Genomic DNA, 17598 nt, shown 5'->3' with positions numbered 1-17598 from the left:
TTGCAGCAGCAGGGATAGATTTGTTTATGCTCCAACCTGTCTCTCCAGTTTTCCTTTAGGTCAGGTGTATGAGGCCTGGGTGAATGTTGTAGCTGTGGAACAGGGCATAGCCAAGTGATTAATTTTCATGTGTTAACCCCCTGGGCTGTGAGCCAAGGACAATGTGAAATAAATCCTTTAGAATTTCTGTTCCCTTGTTAAGAGACATACAGGAAACAAAATTATATAACTGCATAATAGTGTTCTTATTATGGATCTGATTGAGAATTCTTAACAGATTAACAACACCCACAGTGGACATTAATATGTATAATTATCCTTTGTGGGGTATCTAGCAACTTTAAAAATTATGTCTGGGTTTTGGAATTGCTTGTTTTCAAGTTTCCTTTCCAAAAAGGTATTCTGGGGATCAAACTACAAGATTTCGTGTTTGCTCAGAATGGAATGAGTAGTAATAATAATATATTTTCAAAAGATATAGCATGGTAAATATATGGCCCCTGAAAGGTGATAAACTGTAAATCTATTAAATAGCTGGTCCTGTCTTACTAAACTAGGAGACAAGGTAATGGTATTATGTTTTCACTTCAAAATCATTAGTTTATTAGTTTATTCTGGATACCTGTACCTGTTGGCCATTTTTGAATTGCAGAATGTCATGTAAATTTTTAGGATTAGACAAAACAATCTTCTCAGTGCTGATGTACAATAAATAGTGTTCTACTTTCAAATACAGTATTTTACTTGGTTAATGTAGTCATACAGAGAAACAACTTTTATATAAAATTGTTCCCCTGAAACTCTGTACATAGTGAATAATTTTTCATAGAAATTGTTCAGTTCACTAAAGATACAAACTGGAAGACTTGGAATGTTACATCTGTTCCTGGGAGAATAGCCTATCTTTTAACATTCATATTGGTTTTTTCTTTAGAGTCATATTCAGATTTCAGAACATCTGTGACTATTACTCCTGTTAACCATCAGAAAAAATTTCTTTCTTTCTAGATAGTGTTTCAGGGAATAGTTGTATTTTTCTCTAACAATATATAGTGACCTTGAGTTTGTATCTTAGTTACTAGGTATGGTTTTTAGATCTCTATTTACTTTTAATTATTCATAAATCATTCAGCATTTTAGAATTATTTTAAAAGTTTACAGTTTATACTCATTTATATGAGTCCATTTGGAATTTCCATAAATAAGCAAATGGAATCAAGTTCCAAGTAAATGATACTCAGTAAGTTGATGACTTTGTATAAAATAATGAGAGGACTATAAAATGGCTATTATTTGCCTATACCTTGTTGAGTATATATAATAAAGGAATGGGTATCATAAACCAGCAATTTGTTTTCTTCTAGTGTCATTTTAACATTTATATCTTTATTTAGTGACATCTTGGATGTCATTAAATGGATCTGTCGGCCAGGCATGGTGGCTGATGCCTGTAATCCCAGCACTCTGGGAGGCTAAGGCAGGCGGATCACCTGAGGTTGGGAGTTCAAGACCAGCCTGACCAACATGGAGAAACCCCGTCTCTACTAAAAATACAAAAAATTAGCTGGGCATGGTGGTGCATGCCTGTAATCCCAGTTATTCGGGGGGCTGAGGCAGGAGAATCCAGGAGGTGGAGGTTGCAGTGAGCTGAGATTGCGCCACTGCGCTGCAGCCTGGGCAACAAGAGCAAAACTCTGTCTCAAAAAAAAAAAAAAAAAAAAATGGGTCTGTCAGCAAGCCTACTAGAGTATATTTCTCAGACCTATAAGAGACTCTGGTCTCAAGAAATACTGCAAGGTAGTTCTACTTTTAAAAAGTAGTAATGAAATAACAGAATTATTAAAGCATGATAAGTATTATATAAAATGTAAAATTTGAAACCAGAACAGTACTTAATGAAAAAGCTTTCAACAGGCAATAACTTGACAATTCAGGCAACATTATCCGAAGGAAGTTTAAAGTATACAAGAACTTACAACAAAAAAGCTGTAGCATCATCAGAAAACTTTGTCAGTTTGGGAAGATGCTTTTCATTCATAAAAACTGAAGGAAGGTCACCAAAATCCATAGATCTAGATCCTGGATCCATAGTTCTCTAAAGGGGCCTCTGACTGGATTTTAGGGGACCCATGAGCACGAGCACGAGCACACGTGCACTTTTCTGCCAAGCAGGAAGCATCTGAGATTTCATCTGATTTTCTGAGTGGTCAGTATTGGAAAAGCTTAAAATCTTTGGAATACTTGAATATGATACTTTAGCTCTTGATCCTTAACACAGCATGCCAACCATATTTAGTATACAGTACATTTTTTATATGTTATTCCAAAAAAGGAAATTACAATATATTCAGTAGACTCAATATCTTTTAAGAGAGACTGTCCTTTCTAAGATGTCAAATCCTTGTGGAACAGCACATTAAAAGGTGGTTCTCTCCTGCAGGTGATTTTGTCTCTTGAGCAATTTCTGATTGTTACAAGTTGGGGGTAGTGCTACTGGCATCTAGTGTACAGAAGTCTAGTATGGTGAGAAACATCCAGAACACACAGGACAGTCCCACATGAAAAAGAATAAAAGTCACAAGTGCCACGGTTGAGAGGCCCTGGAATACAGCAACTGCACTATAAAACCAACTTGGAATGTGTCCCAAATGAAACTGGCTGACCTCGGTGAACTTCATAAAAAAATTTTTATCAAAGGTGGCAGATGGCAGTGTGATACTGTAAATTTTGTACTCAAAGTCTTTGTCTTTTCTAACTCTTAAAATGTTTTAATAATTAAGATATCGAATATCAATATTCCAAAGTAATATTTAGAGAAACTATATGCTTCCTTCTTAAGATGAAATTAAAATCTGCTTATGAAACATGGAGAAGTCTGCCCAAACATGCTAACTTGGCTTTCTTATTTGTGATTCTGTCACTTTTTTTTTTCTGTTAAGATTTACAGGCAAACATATGGGCGACATGGTATTTTAAGGTATTTTTCTGCCTAATATCTTAAGTGTGGCATTAACTTAATTCCTGAGGAAATGTATAATCTTCATGGTAAAATAATATGGATTACAAGGGTCTTAATGCAAGTGTTCTTTTGAATATTATAAAACTTGTGACTCTTAAACACAAACTGTCCCAGCATAGAGCCCTGAAAGGACCAAACACGCACATGATGAAATACACAAAACATCTGCTCCAATTTATGGATTTGATGTAGACTAATCTCACATGCACATATTTTTATCTCTAGCAGATCTTTAAAAAGTAAAAGAAACCCAAGCCTTTATTCAACTCCTCGTTGACCTTTTTCCCTACACACTCTCATACAGGGATGTTCACAAGTTTTGAGAACAAATTTAGGAGTTTGAGGAAAATGAGAGTAAATCACGGAGAGTAGAAGACATTCCAAAGTGGTAAATGTAGGCTGAAAATGTAGCATCTGAACCTGGGAGGCTCTGATCATCTACTATAAACATGGACCTACTAACTGCAATGAAGTATCACAGGAGCGTCTGATAGGTAAGACTTAGCATGAGCAGGCAACTGCAATTCATGTTTTCATTTCCTAAGTATAATCTATATAAATATATATTTGCATTAAAATGACTGGTCTGTTGGGAAGTATTAACCAAATTAATCAAGATTACTTTTAAATATACAACCAAAATCAAGAGTGAGTGAAAACACTGAAAGTTGGAACTATGCTTGAAATATCTATTGATTCATTTATGGGTAAAGTTACCAAGTTGACAATGTATTTTGTTATTTCAGTGACAGCCTGATTGCATTCCACATTGAGCAGTAGTTACTCAGCAAGATGACTCTACTATAAAATAATTTTTTGACTGTGGCATTTGTCTCAAGTGACTATCAATAAAGGCTAAAAATTTAGTCTAATAAAAACCTTTCTCTTCTTGCAGTTTTCTACCTAACCCCTTGGTGTCTTAGTTTCCACATTTATAAAATGGCCAGAATAATAGCACTTCCCTCATAAAGCTGTTATGAGGATGAAGTGAGTTTATACACATGGCACACTTGGAACAGTGCCTGGCACAGAAAGTGCTCTTAAACACTGTGATTACTGTTTTTTCTGCTAATAATTAGACAGCGATTGCCCAACTGGATGGTATACTATTTTAAACATCTCTTTTATGGCCTGTAAGTCAAGGAAAGAGCCTGTTTCTGGCCCTACCTTGAGCTTCTAAAAGTTAGTGGTGGTTTCTTTTGTCTTTGCAACCCTGTCTTGAGAACAGTGACTTGATCTTAGAAGTTCAGTAAAACCTTTTCAATCAATCACCTTTCCATCAAATTACTATTTTACATTAATAGTATTTTCCTTCCTATTCAATCCAATAATTGGTCTCGTATACCATACTGAAATCTAAACAAGTAGGCATACCTAACATTTATGTGACTCGTCTTTACCCAAATACCAAGACTGCCCAATTACTTCCTAACTGATCTAAAGTTAGAAATAGTCTGTTCTCAAAATGTGAAGTGATTCCAAGAATGCCTATACTTTCAAACGATGTCATTTCAGCTTCAGATGTCAAAATAAAAACCATATTTCCTAACATTGAAAAAATCACAATAATATTCTCTCTTTGAAGATATATGGATAGTAACTTACTCTTTTAGTCAGCTGAGTATCCATCATGAAATTGTGCACGTGTTTTTCTGCTTTGGTAAGTTCTAGCTTCCTTGCCACTACAGCTACCACCAGGGCTGTGCAACCAGCACCCTGAAAACAAGGAGAGAAGAGAAACTCAAAGCATTACTACTTTCTGTCTCAGACACATCAGAAAATGTTTTGCATCAAATGCAAAAGTTTCTCAGGATTAAAAGCATTGTCTTCAATAAGTATTACAGAAAATGTGTGATCAACAAATGTAAGCAATGTGCCTTAAACTGGGATTAAAAATTTAGTTTACATATTTTAAGAACAAAAGCATATTTGGAAAAAACATTTCCATTCTAAGAAATAAACGGCCTAAAAGCAACTTGGTGAATTTTTGGAGAGTTTTTAAAAAACAGAGCAAATCGGTTATATACCTGTAATTATAATAGGAACAAATAACAAATGAGTAGATTAGCATAAATGTATATGGGGTAGAAATAAGGATTTTTCCATACAGAATAAACCTCTAATCTTAAGATGCGATCAGCAGGCCTTCAAGGTGATCAACTGCAATGCACCAGGAATAAAAACAATAAAGTATCTCAGCATATACACAGTTTCAGTGTTCCACACACACAAGAGGAAGCACAACAGGAAGATCACAGTGATCTTAACCTGGGCAACAGAGATAGATGAAGTACTGAAGGTAAGGGGTGATCATTATACTATTTTACAGGTTTACTAACATGACACTAGGAAAGGCACGGGTCATCTTCATTTTGAAAAAACCAACAGTGTTCCTTTTTGAATTGCAGACAATTGTTCTGATCTCTTGAAAAAGAGACTCTGTGTGGTACTCTTAAGAATTACAGTCCTCCCGCTCCGTGATCAAGGTGTGCTCATTCCAAGTTGTGAGAGTCTTCTTTGCTGAAAGACCAGCAACTACTTGCTGGGGCACCGATTGGAGGGCCCAGGCAAGGTCAGGGTGCTGCAGCCACTTCATCAGTCCTGGGCACAGCGAACCTCCCAGCAGGGAAGGGGGCATGTGAGGAACTACCTCAGGGGTCTGTGAAAGGGAAGTCACACCTCCAGATAGAATCTCAACCCTGAAGAGGACCACAGAGCCATAGACATTGCCCAGCTAGTCTCAACAAACAGATAACAACGTAAACGGCAGGGCACAGGCAGAGTCCACTGCACAGAGGCACAGAAAGTAGATGTGATTTAGCTATTCAGTTATAGACCAATGAGTTGCTATACTCAGTGAGTTGCTGCAACAAATCTGGCAGGAGGGACAAGACTGAGGAGAAAAGGAGAAAATAAATACACGACCTGATCCTTATAGTCATGGAAACATTGCCACAATGATGAGCCAATACTGCTTTAATATATTTCCAGAGGGCTTAAATAGCCTGCTCCATCTAGTTCTATGAAGAAATCAGTATCCTCAGAAAGAAAGTGCTACTAATCACATGATGAGAGAAAGAGGTTGCCAAGTATTTAGACATTCTCATTTAGCCCTCTGATTTTAGAGATGAGACAACTAAAGCAGAGTAAATGATTATTCAGTTATAAACCTGGATTAGCACTGATATTTTTCCTACTCTTTACTTCATCTCATAATATCTATATTTAGGATCACATACAGTTGAATCTCTATATCCATGGGTTCCGTATACATGGATTCAACTGGATTGAAAATATTTCGGTAAAAAAATGGATGGTTGCACCTGTACTGAACATTATAGACTGTTTTCTTTTGTAATTATTCTTTAAACAATAACAATACTGTTTAGCAACTATTTGCAGAGCATTTACATTGTATTAAGTATTATAAGTAATCTAGAGATTAAAGTACACAGGAGGATGTACCTAGGTTACATGCAAGTGATACACTATTTTATAAAGGACTTGAACATCTGTGAATTTTGGTATTCATGGCAGGAAGTGGGGCTCTGGAACTGAACCCTCATGGATACTAAGGGATGACTGTATATTCTTATTTGTGATTATTCCATAGCCACAATGCATTATGAAGCACTGTATTTCAAAGCAAGACAGAAAATTCAAATTCACCTATTTTATATGATAAAGTAAAGTATGAATGTCTAAAAATCAAGCAATATGGTTATCAAAATGATCAACATTGTTCCTATTTTGTAACTGGTATAACTTTTAAATTGGTAGTTTTTAACCTTGACTATAGAATCACTTGGAAAGTATGTAAAAATCCTAGTGCTGAGAACTGTGTGCCTCACAGCAAATCTTCATCGTCAGGGATAAAACCCAGGTGTCTGAATTTTTTTAAAAGCTCTCCAGGTGATCCCAAGGTACAGTCACTGCTTTAGATAAAGGAGGATATGCAGTGACTATGACAAACTCCATAAACCTTCTATTAAAACAAGAGGGTCAAAATTCTTATAAGAGTCATTTGACTGACTTATGAAGACATTCAAGACATGATAAACAAGGAAAGTAAAGGCAGAGGGTGTGATGTTATTTTGACATTTTGTGCCACGTGCAGACAATGAAAGCGAGGTATTTTAGATCTAGGTACTAATGAAAGAACAGAATGGCCTTTGGAAGCATGTCTACCCATTTTACTGACTTTCAAACATCCACCGTGAAGTCTAAAGAGTTCTAGCAGGCTGATGAGACCAAATGAGTGACCACCTATGATAACCACCATACAGCTACTTGCTGTATGGTATAGCGTATGCTCGACAAACACAGGCTAGCCTTTTGCAGATATGCTCCTAGGTACTACTCTTCAATCACTGGGTTCTACGGGAACTTGGTGGTTCAGGGCAGCAATGGTTCTTTAATAAGCAGAGGTCATAAAAACCTGAGGGGTTCCTAACTACTAGAGAGACAGCTATGAGAGGGTAGTTGGCAGAAAAAGTTGAATACTGTTCTCCCCTGGCAGGTGGCCTCTGCTGAGATCTTTCTGGAAAGAAATCAAAATCCTAACAGGAGTGGAAAATCACTGGAATCAAGAGCCTTGGAAAGTGGATTTTTATTTGTGTTTCTTCTCAGCCTCCATTCTTTTATGCTACCGGCCCATTTCTCACCGGGTGTCATCTAAGACATGCATTAAAAATGAGTACCTCTGTTGCAAAGTGGAAAAGAAATTAATCCAATCATTTAGTAATTATCAAAACCATTATCTATATACCTCACTCCATTATCCTAACTCTACCCCTTTAAGTTATACCTCCAGAGCCACTTCGAAACCTTTTTGTTCAAATACAAACCCCTTAACTGTTTATTTTAGTGAAGAAAACCATAAACGTATACCTCCCTAGATTAATAAGTCATAAGAGAATCTGATGAAAGTAACCTTTATTTTTTAATTTTTAGAGTTACGCAAGATGAAGCTGGCTCACTTCCAAAAGCTTTCTAGGTTCAAGGTAAATTCCTGCCAACATATTCATGGTTATAGTAATTTAAGTAATGGCATATTATTATTGTCCACCCAGTGTCTATTTCCAGGACGATTCTGTTTCATAAAGTGAATAAGAATGGAAATAAGTACAATTTTACAACATTTTCTCCAAAGCTTGTCACCACCACAATCGATGTAGAAACAGTTGGGACTAACATATGTTACTCTCTGAAATTAAGATCCCTGTATGCATTTAACAAGATGAGTCATATTCCTTTCACCAAAGTCAGAAAAAGTATCCTGGTTACTTTTCTCTCATTTCATTTATCTTCTTAGAAAAAAACTTAAGCAAAATCACTAACCTGCCACTTCAAGATGCTTGGGCATTTAATAACAAAATGAAGAAAATACAGTGTATTCAGGAAGTCAATATATTAAAAGCAAAGGTTTAGGTTTCCCTTGGCTTGTTTATCATCTTTCCTTCTAACAGAGAAGATGTTGAAAGAGAAAAAGGGATAAGTTAAGGGGGGCAGAGGGAGAGGGACTTTGCTTTAGAAAAGGTAATGACAAGTGTTGTTAATGTTTACTACCCTAAGCCAAGCCAGATCAAACTGAACAGACAAATGACGATTAGTTACTATTACCTATGTACCTCTAGGGAAATCCCAACACGTGGATAGTCTTAGATGCTGCCAAGTTAAAATGGAAATGTAGTGCTTTTCTCCATTGTATTCTTCTCCATTAGAGCACAGAAACTGTAAGCCATGTTGAGCCCTTGGATGTAAAAGAAGTTCAGGTATCCCATTTCCCTCAAAATCATGTATCACATAATATTTGAAAAATTAAAATGTGACATATTTTTTACCCTAAATCATCTACTTATGCTGATCCTGCAAATACTTCCAAGAATCATTTTGAAAAACCATTTTGGCATCAAGCTTTAATAAGAAGGATACAAGCCTATGAAAAAGAGAAATTCCTTCATATAGCACACTGTGGAAAGGTTTTGATTATTTCAACTGTGAAAAAGACATCTTCAAAAGATTCAACATAATAACGAAATTTATACTTTTTAAACAAATTCCAGAATTTTTACTACTACAGAGAATGGCTCTGATAAAAAACACTAATGTTCAAAATATTCTAGGCTTAAAGTATCCTCCTGTGGGATTTATAATAGCTCCTAAAAGTTCAAAATTCAGTTTGATAGCCAGTTTATTAGACTAAATAGACTATTAGCCTATAATTAAAATTTATCAAAATAGTTAATTTGAAAAAAAAATCATGCTTTTATGTAAAAATAAAACAGCTTTAAGATCTTTCACAAATCAGCTTGCCCTCCAAAAGGAAGGTAAAACAAATACTTGAACACACTGCCTGTTTTTCTGTCCGTGGGGCTGACTGACTCCATGTACTAGAACCATAAAAACATTTTTACTATACTTGACTGACATAATTATTCTTTCATAAAAATATGTGAAACAATCAATTCTGGCAAATAACATTTTATAAAGCACTCTGCTTTAACATTATATCCCATTGGAGTTTTGCAAGGTTTCCTCAGGTCATGAAAATAAATAAGATTCAAGGAAATTTTGAAGACAAATTCTATCAAAAATGTCCTGTAAGTGTCTTCAAATACAAGTTGATATTTGCTACTAAGGGTGGAGGTCAATTTCAAATGTCCTCATTCTAAGGAAAGAGGGGAGAGTCTGTGGTGTTTGAGCCCAGTTATTAAGCCTGGGCCTGGGCAACCCAAGCCTCCTTTATAGTGATTTGCTTGTTCAGCTCATTCTTCTACTTTTAGGGTCAGAAAGAAGGAAGTACCTCATAAAACTGGTCATCAACAATGAGTCATCCCTCGGTTTAAATCTCCTGATTAGCAACAGTGCCGGTGTAAGTGCAGGTACTTCAGAGATAGGAAGGGCAGCTCTGCCAATTAAAAGTGCTGATAGTTTAGAAAAATTGGGTGAAATTGTGGAGTTCATGAGCTGTGTGCTAAAAGGTCACAACAACTTCCAGCTATACTTTCCTGTACCCGGAAGACGGCAGCTGTCATATTTAAGAATTTTTTTTTGCGATCCACTTATGAAATTTCTTGGGGGGAAGTGAAGGTCCCCAAGAAAGGACACTGGTGGGGAATTTAGCCTTATGACTGAAAAGGCCCATCTCCTCCAGCTGCTCTGCAAAAAATAGAAACTACTGTAAGAACTTAAAGATACACTCTCTTCACTGGGGCTTTATTTGATGAGATTCAGTGAACACACCAGAAAGAACCAAAAAGCAAGCAATTTGAAAGTTAAAACCTCTTCAAAATTAAACACCCAGTGTCAAATTGTATAAGACATTTTTAAAAATCCTTGAGTGTTTTGCACATTCTCAAACATTCAACACCAAGGAATGGCTTCAGAACAGTTTTGCAGGATTTCTATGTACACTGGCAGGGGAAAACAAATCCTCAAATGGAAACAGAGAGTGTTACAGGAAGAGGAGTATAATCAGACCTTAGGTTTCGCATTCTTTCATACCAATCATTTCTTTTTTATGAGCTCTAGCTAATTGGTGCTGTTTTGGAGCACCCTCTTACCGACTTAACAGGGTAGTGTTATTGCTCTTCAGGATGCAAACTGTTTAACTGACAACTGATGGAGTCACCACGTGATGTTAAATTAAGATTTCCTCAGCACAGGGCAAATTTAACATGGAAAGGATTATTATCAAATCTTAAGGAAAAGGCAAGGCTGTGTAAAGGCTTCTGTCCTGAACTTGACTTGTTTTTTTGCTCCTTGAATAAAATTTTAAAATTTAATTAGCGTAGTGATTTTCAAATTGCTATGAACTGCGAAAAGCTTTACGCATTGCTTTTGTTTACATAGAACTACTAGTGGGACGGAAGAAACCTAAATCACTCATATCTGAAGTGTCCTCAGTTTTGTTGAGGGAGTCATGCTAGATGTTGTCAAAGTCTAGTGGTTTATAAATCACTATTAGAGAACCATTTACTGAATAACAACCTGCATCCCTAGGAATGAACAGATATTACTCGATATTTAAAGATAATTAAGCCAAAAAAATCCAGTCATCCATACTCTAGTCAAAAGGCCACCAAGAGTCACTGTAATTTTACAGAAATAGAGAAGCAAAAAGAACAAATGAGCAACCTTAATTCTAGTATAAGATGAAAGATACCCTTACCCACAAGGCTATTTTTTACTCTTGAAACAATCATATATATTCATAGTTGTGGGAGAATTCATAGCTTGCAGGATGTGTTTTTTTTATATATATATATATATGTCTAGGAAGATAAAATAACTTTGTAAACGCTAAGTAAAACAATTACTTTATTGGAAAATTGGAGACATTAAGAAACTAGCTGGTGCTGTCCAAAAGCTGATAGACACTGTGATCTAACCATGTTACTTGACTACCACCTTCAACCGAAAGTAAAGTATAAAGCTACTTAGAAATCATCCCATTGTTTATCATGACCTTTACAATAGTAAATCCTCAGGTCCTCAGTACTTCCTCAAATAGCAGAAGGGTAGAAGAATAAAGAGAAAATAAGTAATTACAACCATAATGGTTTTCTCTTGAAGGGTAGTGAGTGGTTTTCTTCTACTTCTTCTATTAGGCAATCCCATGACTTATTTTATAAAAACATTAATAATAAGAGATCTTGGTCTCTTAAGCTTTAATTCCCATATTCGTCTTGGTAATGAAGAAATTTCTACATTCTCCATAGGAGTGTCTAGGTCACTTCCATCCATATGCTCTTGATCCCTAAGGAGCAGATGTGAGATGTAATCAATTGCCAGATGTGAATCCCAGGAAGAGTGCCCCGTAGCCTGACTCCACGAATCTGTTTGGTCTAGAAGAGATAATCCAACTCTACAAAGCATCTCAAATATATTGCTCAAATATTAGTGAATTTCTCTGTATGCAAGTAAACACATTTTGATCAAGTCAATTAAGAAATAAGTCTGATCCTTATGAAGGAGAGGGAATGGAGCTCCTCAGACTAAGAATAGAGGGACTCTTTTACCATAAGCGTAAGGGCTGGAACGAAGTCACCATAAATTCCATTACATATAACATTTTTGTGTCCACATATATTTAATGGTACTATAATCTCTCTCTTTTTTTTTTTTTTTGTTTTTTTTTTTGAGATGTAGTTTCACTCTTGTTGCACAGGCTAGAGTGCAATGGTGCAATCTTGGCTCACCGCAACCTCCGCCTCCCACGTTCAAGAGATTCTCCTGCCTCAGCCTCCTGAGTAGCTGGGATTACAGGCATGTGCCACCACACCTGGGCTAATTTTGTATTTTTAGTAGAGAGGGGGTTTCTCCATGTTGGTCAGGCTGGTCTCGAACTCCCAACCTCAGGTGATCCACCTGCCTCGGCCTCCCAAAGTGTTGGGATTACAGGCGTGAGCCACAGTGCCAGGCCATAACCTCTCTTTTTTAAGCAAAGTAAGATCGGTAGTGAAACCTGAGCAAGAGGCAGTTCAAGAAGGTAAATAAAAGATTTGTACTATCTGATGAGACTTTGAAGGAACAGTTTTTGAGACACGAGGAACAAGAAAATATCAAGGAATAATAAACATTTTGTAAAACCCAGGCAAGGTTAACCTCAAATTTGGCTCGGATTCCACGGCAAATAAGCCTGTGCACATGACCCTTGAGTCACACCTGATTCGAGAATAAAAGAGGGTACCATCTTGACAAAAAGTAACGCTAAGGAAGTTGTTTCTAAGAAGCACTAGGGGAAAGACTCTGCAATTACCAGTTTTTATAAATAGCATCATTTATATCCCTTGTGGACTTGTTATGGGCCTCCTAAAAATATATCTATGCAAATTACATTTCCCAAAGCATTATTACCACATAACAAAATGCTATTATTTGAGGAAAAAAGGGGAAGTGATCCAATAGTAAACAGATAATGCAGCATACCGGTTTTTTTTTAAAAAGTTCACTATAATTAAAACTATTATTTTTCTTTTAAAAGCAAATAATGTTAAATTATGCCCCCAAATTATATTTTCTACAATTGGGACTTGAAATGGCCATCTTGTTACTACTGGGACATTAAAATTGACGCTGGATTTTTATTTTCAAAGTTAGCTGCCTTATCCTAGTTGAACACTACCGAGGGGGAGAAGGATGTTGCCTGTCTATGCCAAGGGCACACCCTCTTTCCATTTAGCTGTGACTCTTGGAGCAGTCTTCCCAGGCAGCTTCTGCAAGGGTGTGCACCCTCCACTGGCCACCACTCAGAGGCCCTCAAATGACAACCCTCTGCTCTCTCCTACCAGCCTGTGAGTGAATACAGTTAGAGGTGCTGAACAGGGTGCCTGATTTCCAGAAATTCTGAGAATTTGGAACCTGCAGTATTCGTTCACATCCTCATGTAGACAGAAACCACACAAGGATCAAGATGACACTCTGCTGTAAGCAAACTTTAAAAAGTAGATAAAGAATGCAGACAAGCCTAGGTCATTGAAAACTGTGCATCAACAATTTGAAACTACCTCTGGCTTAAATATTTAGAAGTTCATACCACATTATAATCACAGCTTGCTAGCCTCCCATTTCCTATACCTAAAAAACAAATGGAGCAAAAAAGTGGTCCTGGTTAGTCATGTGTGGAGGGGCAAAAAAGATGTCTGAACCTATTAGACATGCCAGAAGAACGATGGAATGTCAGCAGCAGACCTTTCCCAAGTGCTCCACAAGACCTGGCCTCCTGTCCCTGCCTCATGCCAGGCCGCTCTCCCCTTTTGCTCTGTGTACTACTGGCCCAATGACCTGGCTCCAATGTACTGAGCTCCTTCTTGCCTCATTGCCTTCAAATAAACCATTTCCTCTTCCTGGAATGCTCTTCCTACCTCCCTTCCTGGGTATGGACCCTTCTCACTTCAGCGTAAAAATCAATTTTCTAGTGATGATTTCTCTGAGTAGATCCCATCCCTCTCCCCCAGGCCCAAAACAGGTCAGAAGCTTTGCTAGTTCACAAATGTAATGAACCATTATTTATTATTTTTAAAATGCAAGTCTTCCCTTGTAAGCTCCATGAAGGCAGGGCAGTAAGTTTCTATCTTCTTTTGATGTATTCCCAGTACCTAGGCCAGTGCCTGGCACTCAACAAACATTTGTTAAAAGAAAAATAAATATTATAATTAATATATCTTCAACCCTTCAACACACTTCAAGATAGTTATTATGGTCCACATTTTACAATTTACTCAAATTTGCACAGCTAGTAGGAGATGGGAGGACACAGTCTTAAAGGACTTCCTGACTCTGAAGCCAAAGCTCCAAGATCAAATTAGTTCATCAAATCAGTGCATGCCCCACAAGGGGCAATCGAACAGCTCTACCTCTTCAACAGAATTTCATGATGAGAAGAATTAAGATGAAAAACTATTGACACTCTCTCTCAACACAAAATTGATTTATTTATACTGATTTCCTGCTGATGGGAAAAGAAGTAGCTCACAATTACTTATGCACGTGGACTGAGTGGTTTAAGTGCCTTCTTGAGCGTAAATAAAAGAGTTGTGAAGTATAAAGACACTTACCATAATTCCAGTAAGTAAGCAGACTCCTTTTCCACAGTATGTGTTAGGTACCATGTCACCATAACCAATGGAGAGAAAAGTTATTGATATCAACCACATCGCTCCAAGGAAGTTGCTAGTAACATCCTGTTGATCATGGTACCTGAAAAACAGCAAACAAAACCAGTCCTTTATAATCTCCAATATGATAGCTAAGTGTGGTTTGGTTCAATTCAATGAACTTACTGTATCTTCTATAAACTGCTATGTTTAGAAGTTTTCAAAGCTGGTGAATATTAACAAAATTGAGGTTCCATCTAAGCAATCCACGACATCAGAAAGTGCCTCAATTTTATATATCATCTGAAAGAGACTGTAAAATATAAAACAGATTTCCTCACTGGCGTAAGATGATACAGGCACATTAATCTTTGTAGACTCCTCCGGCCCCTGCCCGTGTCTCGTCACTCCTTGCCTAGCTGATGTGCCACACTTAAGAGACAATATACAGCTGCCCAATCTCACTCCACACCTTTGTAACCAAAATGAATCATGATGTTCCCTTTACTTGGACTGTCCTTTGCTACCTTGATTTCCTGACGATGGACTAACTCCTCTTCATCCTTCAAAGTAAGTTCAAGTGGGAGCCTTTTCTGTCTTCTCTTCCCCTCAGTGCTTCCCCTGTGCTCCCTGAGTATCGTGCACATCCCTCGATCACGGGACTATATTATAATAGGTCAATCTACCTGGATGTCCTTCATCCTTGAACACAGAAACTGTACCTCTGATCACAGAGTCCCTGCCCATAACCAGAGCTTAATAGAACTTGTCTTACCAGTTATACACAAAGAACTTAACAGTCGAAAAGAGGGAGAGGGATACAAAGTATCCTAATCATTCTTTGAGGTGTCAAATTTTACTGGTAGGGAAGAAAGCTTTTATATCAGAAACAGGTATCCTATCACACTTTGGTTGAATTAACAGTACGAAACAGTAACCCTCTGTGCCCATCATGTGGACACTGGTTTTACACAATAGCATGTATGCATACAACAGCAAGGCCAATGAGAGTTGTCACCCTAGAAGAATTTGCTCTGGATGCACATTCTGTGTGGTCATGGGGCAGAGAGGCCCTGCTCTGGTTTCTATGACAGTCAGGCCCCCGACTCTGGTCGCTAGAAGACTTCCTTACTTTTCAGCCACCATTGGAAAGGACCACCACTCCTTCCCATCTCTCAGATACCACTCAGAGGGCTTTCCTTTCCTCATTTCTTGCTCTGCAAAACATACTGACAATTGCGTGGTACTCATCATCGCCTGCTATGCTCACTCAGTCCTGCCTTTCAACTCAATTCCCCGTGTCTGTGCTGCCAGGGCTGTGGTGGCAAGGAGGCTGCTCCTAGCCAGAGCCTCAGGATTAGCCCTATAAGCAACCTACACCGGGCCACAGCATTCGCTATTCTTTTTTTTTTTTTTCCCTGTCCCTCATCCCATGCCAAGCTTCCTGCTTCAAAAATAAAAAATGCCGATTTATCTTATAGGGTATAAGCTTTTCTCCACAATATCAGTAGATCTTACACTCTATCTTTGGACATACAAGAGACCCATTCTTATCATATTTGTCCCTTTGCCTTCTTCCAAAGAACAGAGAAGCTAAGAAATTATGTTTCCTGCTACTATGGACTAAGGAAAGAGGCTCTGGGCTGGAGTGAGTGGAACCCCAGAGAAAGGGCAATCACTGATCTCCTGGAATCAAAGGGAAGGGCATGTGAACAGGCAGCCAGCCTGGTTAGGAGCATCCTGCAAGTTTCTGGTGGCAGAGGTGCAGAAATCACCACCGTTCCTCACCCCTAAATAGCCTCCATGACCTAGCTGTAGAGTCCCCTCTCCCCAGAAGCTCTTGGTGTAGAGGCTGTCATTGTCAAAAGGAAAATCATATGCATTCCTAGCATTCCAGGAAGGGAGCTGAGTGCATTTCCCCTGATAATCTTTGTTACCTAATATATATACCTAGGAAGATGCTATGTGATCAGTGCTATGCTCAGCCACAATAATGAGCTAAGCAGGATTCTGTGGACTGCTCTGGGAGCCTGCTATGCATATGTAACAGAGCTTCAACGGGAGGACGTGGTTTTCCTTTCAAAATAAAACCCCTAGATATAAGCTCTGGATTATAACTTATTAATAATATTGGGGCTCTCTAGTAAGTATTCCTCACCAAGCAATTTCCTAAAACAGGAAATACATTACCCTGTCATAAGAATGGTCTGTAAAGAGAGGGGAGGTAAAAGAGTTCATTTCCTATTCAATTTTTAATTGTGAGATAAAGCTGCTTCTCAGCATGATTCATACACCGATGTGATACACTTAAGAGTTAATGGCTCTGGTTCCCTGATGCATATGAATGTACATACCATACTTACTGAGTGTTCACTATGTGCTCAGAGCTTAACTTGCATTTTCTCATTTGACGTATGTTGTAATGCATGGACAATCTTTGGCTGAAACAGTTATATTCTTGACCATCTCTATATCAGCAAAGTGTCCTTAGATACTTAGTTTCTAGAAACTTAGAAAATGTGCCTGGGTCCCAGTGAAATCTTCAAGTTGTTTTTTCACTGCCACAGTGAGTGACCAGAACACTATTATTAATATCTAGCTAGGCCAGCCAGGTGTGGTGGCTCACACCTGGAATCCTACCACCTTGGGAGACCAAGGTAGGCGGATCTCCTGAGCTCAGGAGTTCAGGACCAGCTTGGGCCAACATAGTGAAACCCCATCTCTACTAAAAATACAAAAGTTAGCCAGGTGTGGTAGTGTGAGCCTATAGTCCCACCTACTTGGGAGGCTGAGGGCGGGGAATCACTTAAACCTGGGAAGCGGAGGCTGCAGTGAGCCAAGACTGCACTGCCACTGCACTCCAGCCTGGATGACAGAGTGAGACTCCTTGTCAAAAAAACAACAAACAAAAAAAAAACAACAACCTGCCTAGGCATGTGGTTTTCATAGAGCAGGTAACTACGAAGAGAAGTAAGAGAT

At 38.0% G+C, this 17598-nt stretch overlaps 1 protein-coding gene across 4 annotated transcripts in view; it reads right to left on the bottom strand.

Annotated features, from left to right (window-relative positions):
- KCNN2 (potassium calcium-activated channel subfamily N member 2) overlaps window positions 1–17598 on the bottom strand; it is a 138942-nt gene that overhangs the window by 18312 nt on the left and 103032 nt on the right. For all 4 annotated transcript variants that reach the window (XM_054489162.1, XM_054489163.1, XM_054489166.2 and 1 more), the window contains 2 exons: window positions 14581–14722; window positions 4625–4735 (listed from right to left, as the gene is read on the bottom strand). In XM_054489162.1, coding sequence (XP_054345137.1) covers window positions 4625–4735; window positions 14581–14722 — 253 coding nt within the window. The remainder of the gene's footprint in view (window positions 1–4624; window positions 4736–14580; window positions 14723–17598) is intronic.

Source organism: Pongo pygmaeus, chromosome 4 (assembly GCF_028885625.2).
Source record: "Pongo pygmaeus isolate AG05252 chromosome 4, NHGRI_mPonPyg2-v2.0_pri, whole genome shotgun sequence".
Taxonomy (NCBI): domain Eukaryota; kingdom Metazoa; phylum Chordata; class Mammalia; order Primates; family Hominidae; genus Pongo; species Pongo pygmaeus.
The sequence above is the reverse complement of the archived record's forward strand: the minus strand, read 5'-3'. Positions and strand labels throughout refer to the sequence as shown.